Source organism: Myodes glareolus, chromosome 22, assembly GCF_982192425.1.
Source record: "Myodes glareolus chromosome 22, mMyoGla1.1, whole genome shotgun sequence".
NCBI classification, from domain to species: Eukaryota; Metazoa; Chordata; class Mammalia; order Rodentia; family Cricetidae; genus Myodes; species Myodes glareolus.
Window position 1 is genome coordinate 58,938,028 of NC_142047.1, and position 22,030 is coordinate 58,960,057.

General features: G+C 40.9%; 1 protein-coding gene across 1 annotated transcript in view; it reads left to right on the plus strand.

Moving 5' to 3' along the window:
• The window catches only part of Ccny (cyclin Y), a 104,778-nt gene that overhangs the window by 78,649 nt on the left and 4,099 nt on the right, over positions 1–22,030 (plus strand). Inside the window, exons 6-9 of the mRNA XM_048450129.3 lie at positions 1,556–1,613; positions 1,705–1,824; positions 9,547–9,713; positions 20,078–20,240. Coding sequence (XP_048306086.1) covers positions 1,556–1,613; positions 1,705–1,824; positions 9,547–9,713; positions 20,078–20,240 — 508 coding nt within the window. The remainder of the gene's footprint in view (positions 1–1,555; positions 1,614–1,704; positions 1,825–9,546; positions 9,714–20,077; positions 20,241–22,030) is intronic.

The window sequence follows — 22,030 nt, forward strand, 5'->3', positions numbered from 1 at the left end:
ACCCAAAGCACTATATGAACCTGAAGCTAACAGCCCAAAGTACTGTATACTTGAGGTCAGCATCCTAGGGTGCTACAGCTCTGTTTGCTACATGTAGACCAATGGCAGTAGCCTTGTCAACTGTAAGGCCCCGTGCTTCTAAACATTGCTCCCTTCACAGTCCTTCTGTATTACTTTATAAAATTGATACACAAACCACACATGCTGATGAGAAATTCACTACAGTGTGAAATGTAATTTTACCATTTATTAGAAGGAAAACAAACTTACAGACTTGTATGATAGATGTGCTTATTTATTTTTACATGAAGAAGTCTTAGCGGAATATACTGCAGGGCACAAAGACTTTTGAATGTTTTTCTGGATTTGTTGATACTTTCATAATTTTTAATGGTGCAGATGCTGCTTCACATATATACCCAATACAAAATAGAAGAAGTGTGTTTAGTACTATTTCAGAAATGGCTGGAAATTCTGTTCTTTCTCATACCAGATTTACTGCATGATAGTTTATGAAATTCAAGTCAGCAACTCATACTGTATTTTCTAAGATCATATCTTTTAACACACCGTAATCCAGAGAGACATTCAGTTTGATAGTGCCATGCTGAGACATGACAGTAGGAAAATACTAAAATTCTTTATTTTTCATAATTAAACCATTATGCTTTTATAAGGTCAAATACTTTTGTATGTACAGTAAAAACCCTACAGTTCATAGTTTCCAGTAGTCTCAAGTCCCAGCTGGGTGATTCAGGCAGTTTCCTTGGCATTGTGGAGCTGCAAGGTACAGTGTGTGTGCAATGTGTTCAGAATAAAAGCCATAGTACAATCATGTGATCCAGTACAGGTGAGTGCTGCTAGAAATGTCTCAGACTTGATTCCTTTATTGCTGGAGTTCTTAGTGTGTCTTTGAACATTTAAGACTAATCTTCGTTGCCTGCTACAGACTCCTTCCCCCCAAACTGCTTCACATCCACCACCATATGCTTACCAACAGTCAGAGAAAAAGATGTTAAAGTTAGAATCATTTTAGATTTGGTTCATTTTAAAGTCATAGGGGATCATGAGAGAGAAAAATGGAAAACAACAGTGGAATACATGAAATTTAAAATAAAAGTAGATGGGAACTGACTAGGGTAGGAAGAAAAGCAACCAGAGTTGGAGAGAAAACATGGGGAAGGAGAATGTGGAAGAGGAACGAACAGGAACAACATAAATGACACACGCATGAAGACGTCAAGATGAAACCCTTTGTTTTTCTGTATGTTAACCTAAGAAATTGAGAGGGAAATTTTGGAAAAATTGAAACGAACATTTTTTGCTTAATTCACCTTGAGTTTTTTATCTCTGTGGATTCAAGAGCAGCAGCAACAACAACAAAATGATTTAATACTGTACCTGGGAAAAATAACTACATTATTGACAAATAACCAGCAGTGTCTCTTAAATTTTGCAGTTTCTGTCTGTTGAACTGAAATGTGTTTTGTTTCATTTTGAGTGACATTTATTCTACAGAAAGTAAACTCCGATTTCTATTGCTTTTCCTCACTAGGGACCCAGATGGAAGGATGCTCTTAGATATTTTTGATGAAAACCTTCACCCTCTTTCGGTAATCACCTTCTTGTGTTTCATGAGATGGTTTAGTGATCTGTTCTTGCTCCTGTCAGGTGGCAGTCATCTGAAAACTTCTTGTTTTCTAGAAATCCGAAGTGCCACCAGATTATGACAAACACAACCCAGAGCAAAAGCAGATTTACCGGTTCGTTCGGACACTGTTCAGTGCTGCTCAACTGACAGCTGAATGTGCCATTGTCACCCTGGTGAGTGCGACCTGCAGAGACGCTTTACCAGGTGACCCTGAGTAAACTTGTAGAAGCTTATGTCTTCTGTGAAATAGAGAATGGATATCTTCAGAGTGTGGAGTGTTTCAAAGTCCCATCCTAAAGTCACATATGATGTCCCATTCAGAACCCGTCAGTGCTATCAGTGCTGAGGTTTTCAATATGGATGACTCCCACAGGGCTGATGGAAGGTACTATGGACCAAGAACATCCTCAGCCAATGTCTTTTTGTTCACTCCCCCACAATAATCTTAATGACAATAGAATGTAGTCAGGCACACATACAAGATGTGGTGAAATGTCAGTGAATTTTGTGTACCTATGGCCTGGTAGCTGTGACTAGCTTCTGATTTGTTTCGTATAAATGTGTCTGTTAGACATGTAGATAGTATGGAAACCTGCATTTTAAGGCTCAAGATGGAATAAAAAAAACTATTGTTAGGCTGTTAAAACTTCATGTTGTTTAGGAACTAGGTGTAAGAGTGGACCCTCATCATCCCTGACCCTTACACTGCATGTCACTCAGAAGTGAGCTTTCCTTGTTACGGAGCATCCCAGGAGAACAGACTCTGGCTCCCTAGTTTCTGGGGAGACTGTTGTCTAACAGAAGACTTGGCCCTGCGTCTCTCCACACTAGTTTTTATGACCTGGACTAACCCAACAGTTAGCCATTTGCTCATTTATGTATTGGTTCATGGTTCTTCACTGACTGGCTGGCTACAGGGTGAGACCTGTCCATATAATCCTTATTGATCTAGAATGGCCATAGGTTCTGAGATCAAACTGGGGAGTACATGCATTGTTTCCTAACAAGATTTTATACTACAAAACAGGAATTCAGCAGTACTGTTTCCAGAAAAGAAGGGCTGAAAAATCAGGAGACCATTGATGAGATTAAGAGTAAAATTTATGCTGTAAGAAAACTGAGTTATTATAAATAATATATTATACAGATTAGTGTGTTTCACTGTGACATTTCCATTCATGATAAAAAATCCCAACATTGTGAGTTGATCATCTTAAGTGTTCCTCATCTTTCTCCTTCTGTCCTCTCCCTGTTCCCTTTCCCCTCATGGCAGTCTTGGAAGCAGGAAACCTTGAGTTCACTAGTGTATATGCCGCTCTCCTGATACCTCATAGATGATTGGGATAGTCTCCAGATCTGCAAAGTTCTACCTTTAAAGAGCAAAAGATAGAGTGTTCCTCTGACTACAAATTCTAAGAAGTTTGTATGTGTGCCTGTACCCTTATCGTGCTTGAGGTGTTCTTAGTAGTCACTCTTAGCTACATAGTAATAGTGTTGGAAGAGCAGGAAGAACCAAGCTTCCAAGTGAGAATCTTAGTTAATGCTCGCTCAGCCAGCTTCCAGTAAAGGCTCCAAAGCAACTAAAGCAGCGTTTCCATTTTTACTGTAGGGAACCCTCAAGGACTTTCAGGCTTGTTCTATAACAAAGTACCATGAACTGGTAAAAGGTTTATCTGGATTTGGGGGCATGTAGCAAGAATCCTAGATACTTGGGAGGCTGAGGCAGGAGGATTACTTGTGCCCTGAAGTTTAATGTCAGCCTATGCAACACAAAAATCCTAGGAAGTAAAGGGTGGGGAGAAATGAGGAAGTGGGAGGGAGAGGCAGGAAGGGGCAGTGAAGCAGTGCTAGGGATCAAATCGCACAATAGCCCTGTCAGTGAGCTGCCGCCCTGAGTGTGCTGGAAAAAAAATATAGCATCAAGTACTAAAATTCCAAGTGGAAAAGTTGTAGAATTTTATAAACAGGAAGCTATAATTATTCCCTTAAAATAATTTGTTTCTTGGTCACAAGTTAGAATCTGTAGAACATCGGTGAGTGCTGAGAGTTTGGATAATAGTTCTCATGTCCTAATATAGACTGATAATATCTAAATTAGAATATAACTGGGAGTGGAATGAAGCTGTCAACTTACATTGCTGACTTGATCTTGGCCTTATTGGAGCCATATCTGATGGGCTAAACCTAACAGCTATAAGACCTACAGAATTAACACCCAGAAAGAAATTGTGTTATGTTTGAAATCAGACCATATACCTGACCTCACATAATTTTAAATTCATGTTGGAATAATTTTTATCTTTGTTGGAGTTGTATTTATGTGTGTTCTTGACTTGGTGAGTTTGCATTTAATCTCCCATCCCAAAATGCCTTGAAAACTTTTTTGTCTGCAGTTGACAGAGTACTCTAGCTCCACAGTTGGCACTAAACGGTGTTGTCTAGAGATTCGTTAGGACAGTCTTTCACATGACTGTAGTATGAAGTTTTAACTGAACTGTATCCTGTTAGCACTGTCTGGAGATATTGTTCATAAAAAGCAGTTAGATATTACTTTACTTGGCATAGAATTAAAATATACTAATGGGGACCCCCACACACATGTGATGGTACTGACAGGTTCTGCTATATCACATGCTAGTAAGATGTGCTCACTGTAACTGTCTCCTCTGGTGTAACAGCTGCTTTCCTCACATGTAACATGTTATGATGATGTTATAGTGGTGTCTCCTTCCTTCATTAAGCCCTAATTGATATGAATAGCATGTCATAAAACATGTTGGTTCTTTTCAGGCAATATCTAGTGTGTTACTAGTATCCATCAACTACGGTAGTTTTAGCTCAAAATTTCATAGCCACCTTTCTGCCTGAGCCAGTGGAAATTATTTTATTACAGAGGTTAACCCAACTCAAGTGCACAGAGACTCTTACCATGATGTGGGGGGTGTCGCATCCTGCCTCCAGTTTCTATGAGATAAGAGACTTAGGTATTCCAGTTTGTGTTTTTTGCTTTCAGTATAGTTTACTTGACTTCTGTTCTGTAGAGAATGGAAAGAGTCTATTGTCAAGCTTTGGGAAAGTTTAACCCAAGTTCGCTAGGATGCCCAGCTGAAAGTGAAACTGGCCCACCCAGTCATTTATTTTTATACAAATAAAAAGCATGGTCTAAAATACTACCTCACTGCTGATGTTCCAGTATGATAAATACCATCTAAAACTGGGATATCCAGAAGTTGTTTCTGAACTTTTGAGTAACTTTCGTTTGTATAGTCAACACCAGACTCTCATCCTTGTGGCAGATACTCAGAGCCAACCTCAAAGATTCTTGTAGAGAAGTCCATGCTCTGCCCTGTGATTTCCTGGTCTTCCCTGCATGGCCTCTAATTCGGATAACTCAGAAGAATGAATTATTTGTTACTCTGAGCTGCCCCTCAAAACCTCATTGTTTTAGCTTGCTTCGTTTGTGCCAGTTATTTCCTGAATGCCATGGTATATGGTCATTTTTCCCACTAACGTCTGCTGAATCTTTTTGCACTCGGCTATATTATTCCTGTCCCGCTGAGGCTACTCGCAGTTCTAAGTATATGCCATCTATGGTTGTCTAATATGGGCTTGAGGGTGTGTTAAAAATGGACACTTTGGGAGCATCACTCTGTCCCAGCCTTGTGCAGGGTACCACATATTAGATCTGAGACAAATTTTCTGTCATCAGGAACTTAAGAGTTTACTCTAGGAAGAGGGAGGAAAAAGACAAACTATACTGAAATATATCCAGATTTTTATTACTTCAGTAAGTCCAGAGTCTTTTACACAATTTACTGACTCTTTGGAATCTGAAATGTTAGTTCTTGCTGGGTATGGTGGCACACAACTGTGCCTGTAGTCGCAGCACTGGGGAAGTGGAAACATGAAGATTCAAGTTTGACCTGGGCTGTGTGGTATATTCCAAGTCATCATGAGCTACACAGTGAAGCCCTGTGTCCAAGAAGCAGAAAGATGTTTCTTTTCTTAACAGTTTTTCTTTTGTATTCAGAGTGTGTCCCAGTCCATCTTGCATAACACATGGTGTCAGAAAGTAGTTATAAAGTAGTATATAAAAATCTACATCTTCAAGATCTTAAAAATTGATATCTATTAGTGAATCACTGAAAACAGAACAGTGATCTATGGGAACAGGGCAACTGTTACTCTCTGTCTTATGCACATACCTGACAGAGCTTGCTTCAGTGGGAGGGGCAGTGGGAAACACTTGATTTTTCAACAACTTTGGGTAGAACAGTTTCCCTATATCTGGCTCAGGGGAAGGAGATGGATACTACTAGAGGAGATAGCCCAGGAACCCTACCTCACTGACTTTTGCTTTCCTCAAATAGCCAAGATTTCACTTCTAGAAGGAAGTTTCTCTTACCCTCTTCCTCCTCATCTCCAACAACCCCACCCCAGCCTTCACTCTGATTTTTTGAGACAGGGTTTCTCTGTGAAACAGTCCTGGCTGTCCTGGAACTCACTCTGTAGACCAGGCTGGCCTTGAACTCACTGAGATCTGCCTGCCTCTGCCTCCCAAGTGCTATGATTAAAGGCGTGTGCCACCACTGCCCAGCCAGCCTTCACTCTTACTGCTTACCTATCACTCATCCTGAACTCCTTACTTTTATTTTGGTGGTCACTATGAGAGACAGAAATTCCATTTTCTTCCTGGGTACTTAGAAGTGTGTGAAGTAGCCTTTCATTTTCCATACAGGAATGAGCCCAGCAAAGAGAATAAGCCTGTACTCGCTCCTCTCCTCCACCTGATTCCACCCCATCTTTCTGTCTCCAGCTTCAAACCAGGGAAGGAGCTTCCCTGCCTCTGCTGCTCTTCACCTCAGGCCTTGGATCTGTTCTGCCTGCTCAGACTCAGGTTTAAAGCTCAGTTCTGTCTCCTTTGCTTAGCATGCTCACAACTTAGGGACATCTTTTGATATATCTTAGACACAACATCTAGTCAACTTATATAGCCTCTTCCCTCCAGTACCTCTTGTTTCTAATGACTATGGCACTAGAAGCCTTGGGTACTTCCAAGGTGGCTGCCATTAATGGCTTTGAGGTCATTTCCTGTTGTGGGAGGTCACTTCTTCATTTCCCAGCTGCAGACTCCTGAAATAATTACACAGAAACTATATTATTTACAATACTGCTTGTCCGGTTAGTTTATGCATATTTCTAGCTCACTCTTATCTTTTAAATTAACCTATTTCTATTATTTTCTATTTTACCATGAGGCTCATGGCCTACCAGCAAGGTTCTGGCTCCCATCTGTCTCTGGCGGGGCTACATGACTTCTCATGACTCCGCCTTCTTTCTTCCAGCATTCAGTTTAGTTTTCCACACCTAGTTCTACTCTGCCTTATCACAGGCCAAGCCAGCTTCTTTATTCATTAACCAATAAAAACAACACACGTACAGAAGGACTTCCCACACCAGCTTCCTGCAAGTGTCTGGACTATATCAAGACGGTCCCCACTTTAAGCGCTGCTTCTTTCTGTTCGGCCTGATTCATAGTTTTCCTGCCAATGGCTACTTTCCAGTCAGTGGTATTACACAGCCCCTCTCTGACCTGAACAGTCAGTGCTGCCATCTGGAGGCTCCTGACATCTCTTTCTCTCTCTCTCTTTTTTTAATTGTCTTTGTACATCATTCTTTGCCCATCAGTATAAATCTCTGTGTATGGCACAGGTTACTAATCTAACTTTGTTGCTATATAGTCCATGTAAATGCCTGAGTGTATAGTAGGCAAAGGCTTCTGATCTGTGGCCAACTTTTCTAGCCTACTGAATCTTGTTGACCTTTTTAAGTTTACTTTGTTTTAGTTATCTTGTCCCTGATTAAGTGCAGGGGCAAATGTTTTAAGAATAACTCACAATCTCATAAAGAGACCTCTGGCTTCATTATGTGTGTCACAGCCTCCAAGGCATAAGGAAGACCTTCAGGTAGATAAGGATATCTCCCTAAAAGTGAGAAGTATAGTATGTTCAGAACTTTCCTGGGGAAGCTTAGAAGGGAGAAAGTATAAATGAGTCATAAGAAATTTTCTATTAACCTAGCCCAAATTATACAAATACTAAAAGTTCCCCAAGTATGCAACAGGCAGAGATCATGACCAAAAGTGGCACACCAGCTAACATGCGGCTCAGCTATGCTGGATCTTTGTCAAGCAGCTGTGCTAGCTTTATGCCTTTTGTTGTTCCCATCAAATATGACTGTGCTACCCTGCCTTTACAAAAACACAAATAGAACCTCTGTAACATCCAGCAAGATGACTCAGCAGGTGGAGACACTTGCTGCACAAACCTGGAGGTCTGCCTTCAGTCCCCAGAGCCCACAGAAAAGTGAAAGGAGAGAGCTGACTGTGTAAAGATGTTCTCTCACTTCCTCCACCTGTGCAGCATGGCACATCTTCACATATCAACATACACAAAAGTGATCTTTTTTAATATTATTTATTTATTATGTATACAGCATTCCATCCATGTATGCCTGCAGGCCAGAAGAGGGCACCAGACCTCGTTACAGATGGCTGTGAGCCACCATATGGTTGCTGGGAATTGAACTCAGGACCTTTGGAAGAGCAGGCAATGCTCTTACCCTCTGAGCCATCTCTCCAGCCCCCACAAAAGTGATTTTTTTTAAAGATAAAATTACTCTATAGGTCAGTGACTTCTTGGAAATTAGCAAAGACTGAGTGTGAAATACCTTGTAGATTAAAAAATGAATAGATTTGTAGCCTTTACATCCTTTATGTGAGAATATATTTTGACCTGTGGCTGTTGGAATTTATATCAGCCTCAATATTTACAAGATCAGCTACATTTTCACTGTCACAGCTTGTGACCTCCAGCCTAATCTTAAGACTCTCGGGGCCTTTAAGTATGTCCTGGTGAAGCACGGTTAATAAAAACTCTGAGACAGAAATTGGGATTCCAACTGAAGATCTGAAAAGCAAAGCAGCCAGCCACTGACTCTTACCTCTACTTCAGTTTGAAATGGCGACCCTGCCTCCAGGAATCTTAGAATGAGACTGAGCCTCAGAGGCGTTTCTTCCCATTTTATAATCCTCTCTAGGGCTGGGATTAAAGGCATGTACCACCCAGTTTCTGTGGCAACTAGTGTGGCTACTGGGATTAAAGGTGTGTGTTAACACTGCCTAGTCTGTAAGGCTGACCAGTGGGGCTGTTTTACTCTCGGCTCTTCAGGGAATTTTTTTTTACTAAAATACAAATGAAGTGCCACTGCATCCTGGTACAGTTACAGCCTTCAGTTCAGTGTTTTTATGCAATTCCTGGATGTACAAAGGAGGAGTTCTTTGTTTCTTTCTTATGCTTTCTCTTGGGCTCTTTTCCTTTTTGTTGTTTGTTTTGTCCAATCCCAATATGTTAGTGTTTGATTTATCTTACTATAGTTTATAATATTAGTCCTTAAAAGCCTGTTTATTTTCTAACGAGAGAGAAATGGAGAAGATCTGGATAAAATAGGAGGTGGAGAGAAACTGGGAGGAATAGAGGGAGGGAAAACTATAATCAGAATATAGTTTGTGAGAAAAAATTCTGTTTTTAATAAAAGAAAAATAGATTAAAAATTAAGTAGATTATATTTAATTTATATTTTAAATATGTTCAACAAATTTTTATGTATATTTGATATATTTTTGTCATTGCCCTTGAATTTGTTTGCTCCTATAAATGACATCATTTTCGAGACTTTCTTTTTTAACTGATTACAGCAGATAGTCATATAAAGAAATAAGTATGTCCAGGTAGCCCCTGCCTAAAGGATTGTTGAGGTGGGATTTATGATGAGTTTACTTTGGTGGAAGAGACAACTTTAAGGCACTTAGCACTGGCTTCCTCGTGTCTCCTCAGGTATACCTTGAAAGGCTCTTGACGTATGCAGAGATTGACATCTGTCCAGCCAACTGGAAGCGCATTGTTCTAGGGGCGATCCTGCTGGCCTCTAAGGTGTGGGATGACCAGGCTGTGTGGAATGTAGATTACTGCCAGATCCTGAAAGACATCACAGTGGAGGACATGTAAGTGCGGCCATCACTCTGTTTCAGGGCTGATTAGAGGTCGGCCAGGCCTCCTTTGAGTGGCCTGTACAGTATAGTTGCTGGTGTCCAGCCTTGGCTTGTATTCAGATCCTGAGATAGGTAAGGGGTGCTGGATGAAGGAAAATTTCTGACCACCAAGTGAATTGCACTCAGGTGACCCCAGATAGCTCAAGCTGTCTTTATTTCTACTTAAACAGACTTTTTCTTACATGGACAGCTTTATTATTGGCTTCTATTTTTTACTTTTAAGAACTACATCATAATCATTATGAAAGCCCCCATTGTTCCCCTGTATGTTTCTTCAAATATACCTTCCTACCCCCTACAAAATCTTATTCTAGACATAGAGTTTAGTGTTTCTGCAGGCTTAACCACATAATGAGCCAGACACTTCTATCAGCTGGCAGCTCTGTGGTTACAAAGTTAAAAAGTAATAGACATGGGCACACATGCCTTAAGGACAACTATGTTCAAACCCGAACAATTCTTCCATGTCTACAAGATATGCTTTTATACAGTTCCCTTTTTCACAGGAGGGTTCCATGTCTTAGTCTCTCTGTAAAAGGCAGACGTTGCTAAGGCACTCTTTCCCATCTCACTATCCCATACTTCTTCCACCAACATAAACTCCTGTGTATGGCAAAGATGGATCTCTCCATCCCGTATTTTACGTTGCATTTTCCCCCCTTGGATCATACTAGATCCTTTCATTGAGTCTATATGCTTGGTGCCCAGGGAACTCATTCTCAGCAGTTGGCACTGTGTGTATTCCTGAGGCTTTTCCCCTACTCTATGTATGCATGTCTTACCGTCCCTTCCAGAGAACTGTGAGACACGGCTAATGTTCCAAGTGTTGTTTTCTCACGTGTACCTAACTGTCTCTATTGAGTCAGAAAAGTTCCCAGGATTAGGAGCTGTAGTTAGCAATTCCAGATAAGAGATTTAAGAAGCATTAACCCCTTGCTGAAACTTAGAGAAAAATATTCAAAAAAGAACAGAATTTTCAGGGAAAATTACAGCTATTGCAAGTGTGACTGACAAAGAAAACAATAAACTGTCCAAAGGATTAACAATATAATGAGAGAGAAAAGAGTGCCAATTGCATCAATTTTGCAGATTCCTATCCTGACCCATGGGTTTATTGGTCCTTGCCAAATTTGAATCCATTTCCATGGGTGCCTTGCCCCAAGGAAACCTTTTGGACAGGTAGTCATACACTGATCCAAGACTAGGCTGCACAGCTCCTGACATAGAGTGAATAAATTTGGCTAAATGTTGTCAGGCCCCACAGGGAACCTGCCTCTGGAGTATAGTGAACTGCACTTCTCGTCATTGTGATCATGAGTGGGTGCTGGAAATACTTTCCAGTTTTGTGAAAGTTTTTACTGAGACTTCTAACACGTGACTTCTCCTTTGGGGTTTGTATTTGGACTCCTGTGTCACTTCAGACCAGTAACAAAGCCCATGCTCCTCTGTGACCAACGAGCCTAACCAAGGAACTCAGTACTAGAATAACATGTGTCCATTTGGCTTCAGAAAGCACATTCCAAGTTTTGGTATACTTGACAAGTTCTAATACTAAAAATCATCCATGTATTCCTGGGGCTTGATGTGCACCAGCATCATCCTTCCATTCTTTTTTTATTTTTGGTTTTTCAAGACAGAGTTTCTCTGTAGTTTATGAGGCTATCTTGGAACTAGCTCTTGTAGACCAGGCTAGCCTCGAACTCACAGAGATCCGCCTGCCTCTGCCTCCCTAGTGTTGGGATTAAAGGCATGCACCACCACAGCCCGGCTTATTCTTCCATTCTTTCTTCAAGCCCAGTAGAGGTGTCTCCATGTGGGAAGAGCTGTCCACCTGGCTTCCAGGGCCATGTGAGGATTTCCTAGCTGACTCTATGAGAATTATCAGTTGAGGATCTACACACAGGAGTCTCAGAAGCGCTCAGCTCGCCCAACCACCTAGAGTCTGTTGTAGTTGATTTTGCCTGACTTAGCTCTTTAGCTAAGCTCCTTGAGGAGCTTACTAACAGGAGGTTACCAGCTGTATCTCAATTGTGTCACATTCTTGGGCCCAATAAGCCTGGAGTGAGAATCTTTATGCAGCCTGCTGGGAAAGTCACCAGGCTATAGGCATATTGACATGCTGACCTCAGATCCTCACCAGCCTCCCTCACTACTGCCTCCTGCTTCAGTGATAACCTTATTCTGTGATACCCATCAAAGCTCACAGACTCAGCTCTGCTTGTGGGTCTGTGAGCCCTTTCTGTGTCTGCTGTTTTGTCCCAGTTAGAGGAAGTTTTTATTAGCTGATTTCACAGGAGAACAAAAAAAAAATACAGTAGTATTTCAGGGTGAGAGAATGAGAGAAACTTCTAAAGCACTGTCATTCTGACCCACGGGAGACAAGTTCTTAATGTATGCAATTCTAGCCCAGGCTTCTTCTTAGAGATTACTTTTTCATTAGCTCCCTGATAACCTTCAACTCTTTATTGCATGCCAAGGAATGTGTCTGCTTGACACTTCCTGCTTGTGAGCTTGAATAATGACTTGGGACTTTGTGAGGTAGAGGTGCCTGAGTTCTTTGTACAGTTGTATCCAGTTAGAATAAAATAACTGCTGAACTGAGACTTCCTTCAGCATACAGTTATTACTTATAGCCCAGATGCTTACAAAAAAGGGAGACAATATAGATGAACAAGGCATTGACTGACATGACGCGTGGGGGGTGGGGGGTGCTGTGTATTAGTCTCTAGGCTGTGAAGAATGCCAGATTATTCATTTCTTAATTCATTCTCTCCCTGTCTAAAAATGATGAGAAAGTAAAATTTACATTTACTTTAAAATTCCAGGTATAATGAAGTTTAAAATAATGATGATATGAAAAGCTGCTTGGACTGTATGAGGGCAGCATCAGCAGTAATATTCCTGCAGTTTACTGAATACATCCTAGACTCAAAGGAACAGCTTTTGTATGTTTGTGTGTTATTGATGGCTCATGGTTACCCGTAAGTGCTGATATTATCTCCATCGAGATGAATTCAAGGTACCAAGAAATTAAGGATGCCCAAGTCCCTTGACTAGTAAGTAGTAAGGCCAGAATTTTGATTTCTCGTGGGAGCAGTTTCTTTCAACCATAATGTTTTTAAATGTCTTTTTTTTCTTAAAATTCAAGTATTTTTCTACACACACACACGCATACATACACACCTACCTAGAAAATTTGGCCAGGGTTCATTCAGCTGAAATTCATTGTAAAGAATTGTTTGGGGGCTGGAGATAGAGCTCAAAAGGCTTGCCTCACACATCTAAGATTCTGGGTTGGGCCTCATTAGTTACAAAGAGAGATTGTTTTGATGACAAGAGAATATTCTTTTGTTGGACCCTCAGTATCTTAAGCAGTTAAATAGTATAATGAGGTCAGAATTTTTTCAAGTAAGGGTTTCCTTGAAGGAAACTGCTTCTTCGTGACTTGAAAGCATTGTGGTGCATGTAGTCATAGTACTCTTGCGAAAGTTCTCTGTGTTCCATACTTTGTCAAAAGAAAGTAGTTGTTTTTTACGCTGCTTTCTGTCTTTTTTTTTTTTTGAGCCCTATTGCTGACCAAACTCACTCATTGACAGACAAGCCACATGCTGACTCTCATCAGGATATTAGCATTTGCTGGATGGCTTCATGGTGGTGACTGAGCAGGGGGGAAAAGCATGCAGGAGTGCTTGGTTCTGAAGTGTAGACTGTAATCAGGTTTGGTGACAGAATAATTCCCAACATTTGGAGGTAGAGACAGGGAGATCCAGAGTTCATGGCCAGAGTGCAGTAGTTCTCTTGAAGAAAATGGAAGGTGACCTAGTCCATGGCCTTCTTGTGTCCCTCACCTGCCTCTGGAGACTCCAAGCTTCTATCAGGCCTGCTCCTTTCTCTCCTGACTAAATAGCAATCTGTTGAGACGCTTTTGTGATGATCCCGCCATTTGTTCTGAGAACCAAATTTCCTGTTTTGAATAGGCTGTTAATCTAGTGTGTGTGTGTGTGTGTGTGTGTGTGTGTGTGTGTGTGTGTGTGTGCGCGCGCGTGCGTGCGCACACTGGAAAGCCTATGTATTCTCCTAAGGGAAACAGGTGACATGTATGGAGAGACCTGTGGATGGACAAGTCTGTCCTATCCCACCTCCCCTGTCCCTGCCGCCAGCCACAGCAAAAGAAAGAAGGCTGCAGAATCTTCCTGGTGGACCATCAGTGCAAAGAATGCATTGTATGGTGATCCATCGTGACCATAGAGGTCTTCATATTTTCTAGCTTGACTTGACTTATCCATCTCTAAAAAGTTTTGGAAACTTTTGTCTGTCTACTGTATATATATGGTGATGCTGAAGCTTTTTCAGTAAGTAGAATGTCACTCACCTTTAGTCCTAGCACACAGGAGGAGCCCCAGACCAACCAAATATCAAGACTTACCTCAGAGATAGCAAGGGACAGGTTTCTGTCAACATAATATGTGATTAGTATTCTTTAAAGTTATAAGTGTGAACTCGCGCCTGAGTCCATGTTCTCAGAGTGAGGTTTTAGAGTGTCCCCTTTCCTCATTGAGCTCTATTTCTTTTTGAGTTTGTCCCATCATTAATCTTGTCCTTAAAATTACCTGTGATAGAAATGTGCGTACAGGCGGAACTATAGTGCTAATATCTGGACTGCAATAGTGTCACAGTCGGGTGAGAGTAGCGCGGGCCTTTAACCCTAGCACTTGGGAGGCAGAGGCAGGCGGATCTCTGTGAGTTTGAGGCTAGCCTGGTCTACAATAGCTAGTTCCAGGATAGGCTCCAAAAGGCTCCAAGGCTACAGAGAAACCCTATCACTCCCCACCCCCCAAAAAAGTATCACAAAAACCTCTTCATCTCATTAGTGCACAGTTGATAAGGACAGTATAAAGAGTCAAGTGTGGTGGCACACAACTGTAATCCCAGCACTAAGATATAATGTAAGGGTATGAATTCCAAACCAGCCTGGATCCTGTCTAAAAAAATAAAACAGAAAATATTAATCTATAAAGGTTAGGAGATAAACTAAATAATCTGGGAAACAGATCTATTAAAGATAGTATAGCTGATTTTTCTTTCAATTGTTCATATTTTCATGTATGATTGTTACCTAGTGACATAAGTTATTCCTGTTGTTCTCTTACCTTTTGTAGTAGTCAAGAGGCTATGACATTCTAGGGATTTTGGTATATTAGTACCACTAAATTATTCTGATGTTTTCTAAGTTACATGCTAAAATTATAGTCATCTGTTAATACAAATTACTTAAGATCACCAGGTATTTCTTTATTTTCCTATTAACTGGTCACTGAAATTATTTGCTTTCTCAACATTAACACTCCAGAGTTCCAACTCAGGATGAGGAACCTGCATAAGACTGGATGCATGGCCTGCTCCTCTCCCAAAACAGAAGAAAGATAATGGAAAGAGGCAAAAGCAGTATTGTGCTCCTCCTCAGAGGCTATTGCTGGCCAGTCACCTTTAGCAGACAAAAGTGATAGTTGCAGGTGAAGTCTTTCTCCCATGCTGCTGGCTTACTCAGCATGCTTGAAGTATTCTTTTTACTGCAGGTAAATGCACATCCCAGCATGAAGACTTGACCTCACACAGAGCTCTGTAACAGATTCTGGCTATTAGCAACCAAATTAGATCTTCTCAGAGCTCATTCATTAAAGTTCTGACCCATAAAACTGAGAACATATCCATAATTAGAGACACGAGATTTTAAAGAAGACATCAAGCTAAAATAGGGTCATCAGGATGGGTCCTAATTGTGGCAAAAAGTAAGCCACTGGGCAAGAAAGTTCTCTTGCCTTGACTGCTGACAGTTTGCCATCCAAATGGGACAAGTAGGACACAAAAGAAAGAACTGCCAAACTTTGCCTAAACAAGGTAGAACAGCCCTTCAGTAAATCCTGCTTCACAGATAAGTTTCTGACATTCTAGATCTGTAAGGCCAAAGATGGATGCCCAAACGTTGCAGAGGAACCTTGGGTGAACTGTCCAGGAAGCTAACTGTTTCTGTCATTTCTCATATTTTTTGGAAGTTGTTTGTTTGCACTTCATTTTTACTCGGTTAATATTATTTCCTTCTTGGGTCTCTGATGGAGTTGAAGACTTTATAGTTACAGTTTTCCTTTTTACCCAATTCAGAAAAGAAATTCACCAAAGAAGTGTAAAGTGTATAAGGTTAAGATACATTGAAAGATAGTTTTGGATGCTAATACAAGTTAGGATAGAAAGTGAATTAAATATAAGACTTTGGCCTCAACAAGTTAGGATAAATACTGGAATATTTTCTTTGAATTTGTCAAATGCACATGGACTAGACATTCTTGATGTATTTATTTTCTGTATATATTGTACATAGCTATTGTACTTACTGTACATAGTTTTATATTAGTTATGGTATTTTTTATTTTAGACAAAAAAAGGAAAACATGGTAATATTGTGTTTTTGCTATATAACAAATAAGATCAGAGGCTAGGCAGTAGTGGTACACACCTTTTATCCCTGCCCTTGGGAGGCAGAGGCAGATCTTTGTGAGTTCAAAACCACCCTGGGCTACATGAAATTGATCTAGCCTAAAGAGAAACAAAGCTAGGTGATGGTGGTTCACACCTTTAGTCCAAGTACTAAGAAGTCATGCACGGTTAATCCCAACACTAGGGAGGTTGATTAAGTGGAGAGAGGAATATAAGGTGGAACGAGACAGGAACTCAGGCATTCAGTCTAAGGATTCATAGGGACAGGATTGCCCTTCGATCTGAGAATTCAGTAGAATTAAGAACTAGTGACTAACTGCTCTGCTTCTCTGATCTTTCAGCATTTACCCCTATATCTGACTCCAGGTTTTTATTGTTAAAACTAATAAGCATTTGGGCTACACCTAATCAGTTGTCTGGTGTTCCTAGAAGAGGATATTAGGCCACAGACAGACAGAGAGATGGTGCAGAAAAGGTAGCCATCTTTAGCCAGGGAGAAAGGCGTCAGGAGACCTTGGTCTTGGCCTTCCATCCTTCAGAACCATGGGAAAAGATTTGTTGCTTTGGATACCCAATCTTCCTGGTATTTTGTCCCAGTTGCCTGCACACTGTTGCAGATTTCAGTGTTGGAAAATGTGTTCTCACTTGAACAAATACCTGAAAATGGGGAAGTAGCTTTGGAACTCAGTTCCAAAGGCATGTTTTCAAAAAGAAAGCTAACCCCTGCTAGAACTGGAAACAAAGTCTCCAAAGAAATCACCTTTAACTCAACTAGCTGGACACTGATGCAAATCAAGGACTTTCGCCTTCTTCCCAGGCCCATGGGTTACTACGGTTACCATGATGCTGTGTTCCCAACTGCTGGAGGTAGGAAGCAGAAAGTGCAACAGCACTGCGGTGTTTTTCTACAATTGTTAATCACAAACTTCCAGCCTAACTAGTTACACCTCAGAAATGTAGTCAGTGCACAAAAACTTACTAGAATTTTGTACTGGTTTAAAGTCCCATTCTTAATTAATCCTCCCAGTATCTGCCAGAAAGTCTTATAGCCACGCTACTTCTGAGGCATTAGGTGCCTCCTGTTCCTGTTTTTGTGATTCTGTGAAATGCATGCTTGTCAATTGTCTGTGTGGGTATATAAACTGGAAACCATGTGGGATAAAAAAGAACAGAGAGGAAGAGAATCAAAAGAGGAACAGCAAACAACAAGAAATCAAAAGGAAACCATCAAGAGTGCATTGGAGAGAGTATAGGAAGAATAAATGAGGCTTGATAAAAAGACTTATGTGAGATAATTTATTTAAACCCTCAGATATCTTAGTAAGTTTTTGCCTACTATAGCGATCCTTCTGAATCCTGAGAGGTTTAGTGAACTTAACCCCAACATAAACTTCATTAGGTCTGTGTGCTGCCCAGGGTACCTCATACGAGTAAAGTCACATAGGGTTTACCTTCTTGCAGCTAACGGTCCTTGAATAATGTCCTCAGGGCTCATCTATTTTATGACCTGTCATCATTCTCTTTTTAAGACTGAATACTCTTTCGTTTCGTATACAGTGCCCCATTTTGTTTACCCAGTCACCTGCCATAGTAACTTCCCAGTGCTTCCATATTGCATAAGTGTGAATCCCAGTACTGTGAACACTAGAGATACCTTCTTGGGACCCCTTCAGTCGTGTACTCCCCAAGGGTTGTTGCTATGTCACAGACTTTTGAACTGAACTCAGTGCTTTAGAAAGACTGGCAAGGTACCAGCTTATGAAATTCTCTACTCCACTTCTGAGTCCTGCTTTCAGCTTAACTAAATGTAACCAGTGCAGTTCTGTTTCTGTGCTGTGTTAAACTAGTGTAGCAGTTTCTTTTGAAGGGAGCTTTTATTTATTGACCAGAATGTGTTTTTATTGATTGACCAGAATGTGTTTCTTATAAATGTTGACACCAGAACTGTTTCCTCAGGATGACCCAGGTGAAGGAAGGAAATCAATAAAGCGTTTTTTCTTTTGTACCATTGTTAGTTTTCTGTTAACACAGTAAGCTTCAGATCCGTCCTTAAATTAATTCTGTATATTAAAAAATCAAAACTTGAAATTATTTTTATTTTGTGAGTCTTGTTTGAATTTGCTAGGCTGGCCACAAATTCATGATCCTCCTCTGTCAAGTTCCAGAATGCTGGGAATATAGAATGAAGAGATTTTCTTCTTTGGATAAGCTCTGTAGTGATGCTCATTCATCACTAGGGGGCAGTCTGTACCCACTAGTTGGTTCACACTCAATGGGATTACTTTTATTAAATCTCACTTAAATAAAGCATAGTTGCTTGAAGTTTAAAAACAAAAATCCTAAATAACACTGATTTAAAGTTCTTAAAAGTATAAAATTCAGCACAATTTGTTTATTTGGTACATCTGAGCTCTGTTCACAAGAACATACAAAAACAAACAAGATTGTTTTCATTTATTTTCCAAATAAAAGACCTGAGACAGTGTTGCTTGGAACTCCATCAACAGCTTCTTAACTTTACTTCCTTTCTTCCTTCCATCTATATGTATTTTGTGTGCTTGCTGGGACTTCAGTTCTTCTCTGCCCAATAGCTGTGGCTCAGTTCTTAGCCCCTCTATCTCAGCTGCTGTGAAGTGTGGGTCTCTGTGATTGTCACAGCTTCTTACAGCATAATGAAATGGTTCTTAGGCGCAAGTTGAGTGGGACTCAGTTTAGCCTGGGAGCAAGATAGTGCTGCACTGGTTCAGGCTTGAAGAGTGATGTGCAGAATGGACAGGACCCACCCAAATTCAGCTTCACAGCTGGGGAATAGAGGCCAGACTTGTAGCAAGTAGGTTCCTTTGGTGGCAATTCCCCAATCTCTGTCTGTCCCTTCCCACCAGATCTCTACCCTCCCTACTCGCATCTGCTTTTTGCTTGTCTAGAAAATCAGCTGGCGTGAAAACCAGGTATCCTGGCTGAAACAAGTAGAAGCCAACTACACCAAACAGTTTCAGTGTGCTGTGACAAAAGTTCAAAATCAGGTGCTCCAGGGCATTGACACAACATACTGGGTACTTCCTTTCTGGAGAAAAAACTAGGACCAGCTCTCACAATAGTAACAAGTATGCCTACTTTGAAAGGTAAATGAGATGTTCTCAATACTGACTTTTGAAAATTCACTCCGACTGTTCTTTTTATCAAAATAAAAGTGAGCTGTCTGGATGAACTGAGACATCTCTCTTCTCCCTGTGGAGACCATCCAGCAGCCAGCTCCACATGGGACCTGTTAGAAAGTCCAGTCTGCAGACCAGCCAAGCTGAAGTTGGAGTAGGGGTAGTCTGTCAGCTTCTTTAATATGTTCCCCCTCTCTCAGCGCAATTCCCAGGCTAATAGAATTTCTTTAAGGATTGGTGCTAGAATTGAACCCTTTCCCTAGTCTTTTCCCATAGGAAGCCCCTAAATACTGCACACACACCTGTTGAGAAGATAATAGACCTCAGCTACAGAGGTCTGCTTCTCTGGATATCTTCTGAGACTTGGGCCTGTCCTTACCGTTCTTGATGAATTCATTACAGGTAAAGGATGAGCATTGTCTGTTTCATGACATAGAGACACAAATCTCCCTAATGCAGTTCTCACTGATCATTTTTCTGGGCTCCAGCTCATGTAGATTTGCCTCGTAACACATATTTAACTGTAATATTTCATAGCTGGTGTTCAACCAAGCAGGTAATTACATATATTTTCTTCCTGGAGGATACAGTTTACTGGAGTCTAGTCTTCAGTCAGTTGGCAGTACTAGTAGGCAGCTAAGTGAGGCTATTGTTGCTTTTGTTCTGCAGGAATGAGCTGGAGCGACAGTTCCTAGAATTGCTACAGTTCAACATCAATGTTCCTTCCAGCGTGTATGCCAAGTATTATTTTGATCTTCGTTCTCTGGCAGAAGCAAACAACCTGAGCTTTCCCCTGGAGCCCCTAAGCAGAGAGCGTGCCCACAAGCTTGAGGTAAGTATAGATTCACACACTGCTGCAGTGTGTTGTCCCATTACCATCTCTGTGTTCAACACTTTGTCCCTCAGTGTGTGCTGTGAAATGAAGACAGTACCCTGGGTGGATAACTAAATACATACGTACTTCATTTTAACAATCATCCGGCAGTTTTTACTTAATGTACACGAGTGTATTTTAAAATCAAACATTTTTAACATCCTTGTGTTTATTGTTTTGCTTTGTTTTGTTTTAATGATTATAAGTCCACAAAATAAGTATTTCCCAGCATACTTTTTTCTTAAAAGTAGGAAGAAGCTGCCAAGTGATCTTAGCAATTGAGAATCAAGAAAAGCTTTTATTATTTTTCTTTTTTAAAGGATTCTTTTGTGGTTGGAGTTGAGGCCTGCCTCACTGTTCATGGTCTAGTGCCACGGACCGGCTCAGAGGAGCCACTCAGACCATGGGGAATCAGGGCAAAGGCACAGGAGAAATCAGGATACGGCGAGGAAATTGACAGACAGACCATTCTCAATGTATTTGAGACATGCTGCTGCAACTTTATTCTCTTAGTGTGAGGTTTTTATATCTTTACAAACAAAGAACTTGGTAAAGGCATACATCATCAGATTATAAAATAGAAAAGATCAGCACAAAACAGTTTTACAAAGAATCTTTGAAGATGCTTTGGCATGGGTACAAGGACCTTTGCTCCCTCATATTCTGTTAAGTCAGCCCTTTTTTCTTGTTATTAGAGAGACCACTGTTCTTGAGTTAGGCCATCTTTATCAGCTTACACCAGGTGGCCGGCTTGTCTGAGCTAGGTGACCTTGTGTGCCTGGGTGGGAAAGAAGAAGGCTACTATCTTCCTGGGAAAACTTTCTGCTAGGAAATTTCTAAGACATGACCTCAACTCTTCTCTCTTCCTGATGCTCAGGTGTTGTTATCAGTCTAGGTTTTCTGGCCATAAGGAAGGCTGCATAGGCCTCCTGTTGAATTGCACGTAAATGTCTAATACTGTTTTCCTATAGAAGGTTTATAAGGTTTTTCCTAGTAAAATTAACTCCTTTTATTCCACACCATCAAGGAATTATCCTAATGATGATCCTGCCAATTCCCAGAACTGGCTACTTCTTTTGAGGCTTTAATGAATGATCGGGCAGAATTCAAAAATGTCCTCAGCAGTCTTGTTTGTATCTGCAACTGCCTGGAATAGTATGATCTGTTAGCAATATGCAAGGATCATAAAGAACACACAGACAAGGGAAAAGACACACATTATGGCTCCAAGGACAGCGAAGTTGAGTCAGTACAAATGGCGACTCAGATGGCATCACACCACAACTGATTGCCAAGGGACTGCCTGGAACACACAGCTCCGAGAAGCACAGATCCCAATCCTCCAGCAACACCTGCCTGCCCAGTCAGCATTTCTGCTATACTGGCGTGACAGCCGTGCATGTAGCAGTCTAGGTTGAACTAGACCATGTGACTAGTTCACATGTCTAACCTGTGACTATTTATCACAGATAATGTGTGAAAGCAGAGAGAAGGTAGGTAGGAAAGACAAAGTGGTGAGAAGGAACACTAGTGAGATTCCCCTTCTTCATTTTGTGCTAACCCTGATCTCATCCCTCTGGACTTCAGCCCCTAGGCAATATAATCTCATTCGTAGAGCCTGTTATAGTTTGGTTTCTTTGCTATGATAAAACACTGACCAATACCATCTTGAGTATGATAGAATTATACTTCTACATCATTGAAAGGGAAGACAAGGCAAGAACCAAAACAGAGGCCCTGAGAGGAAT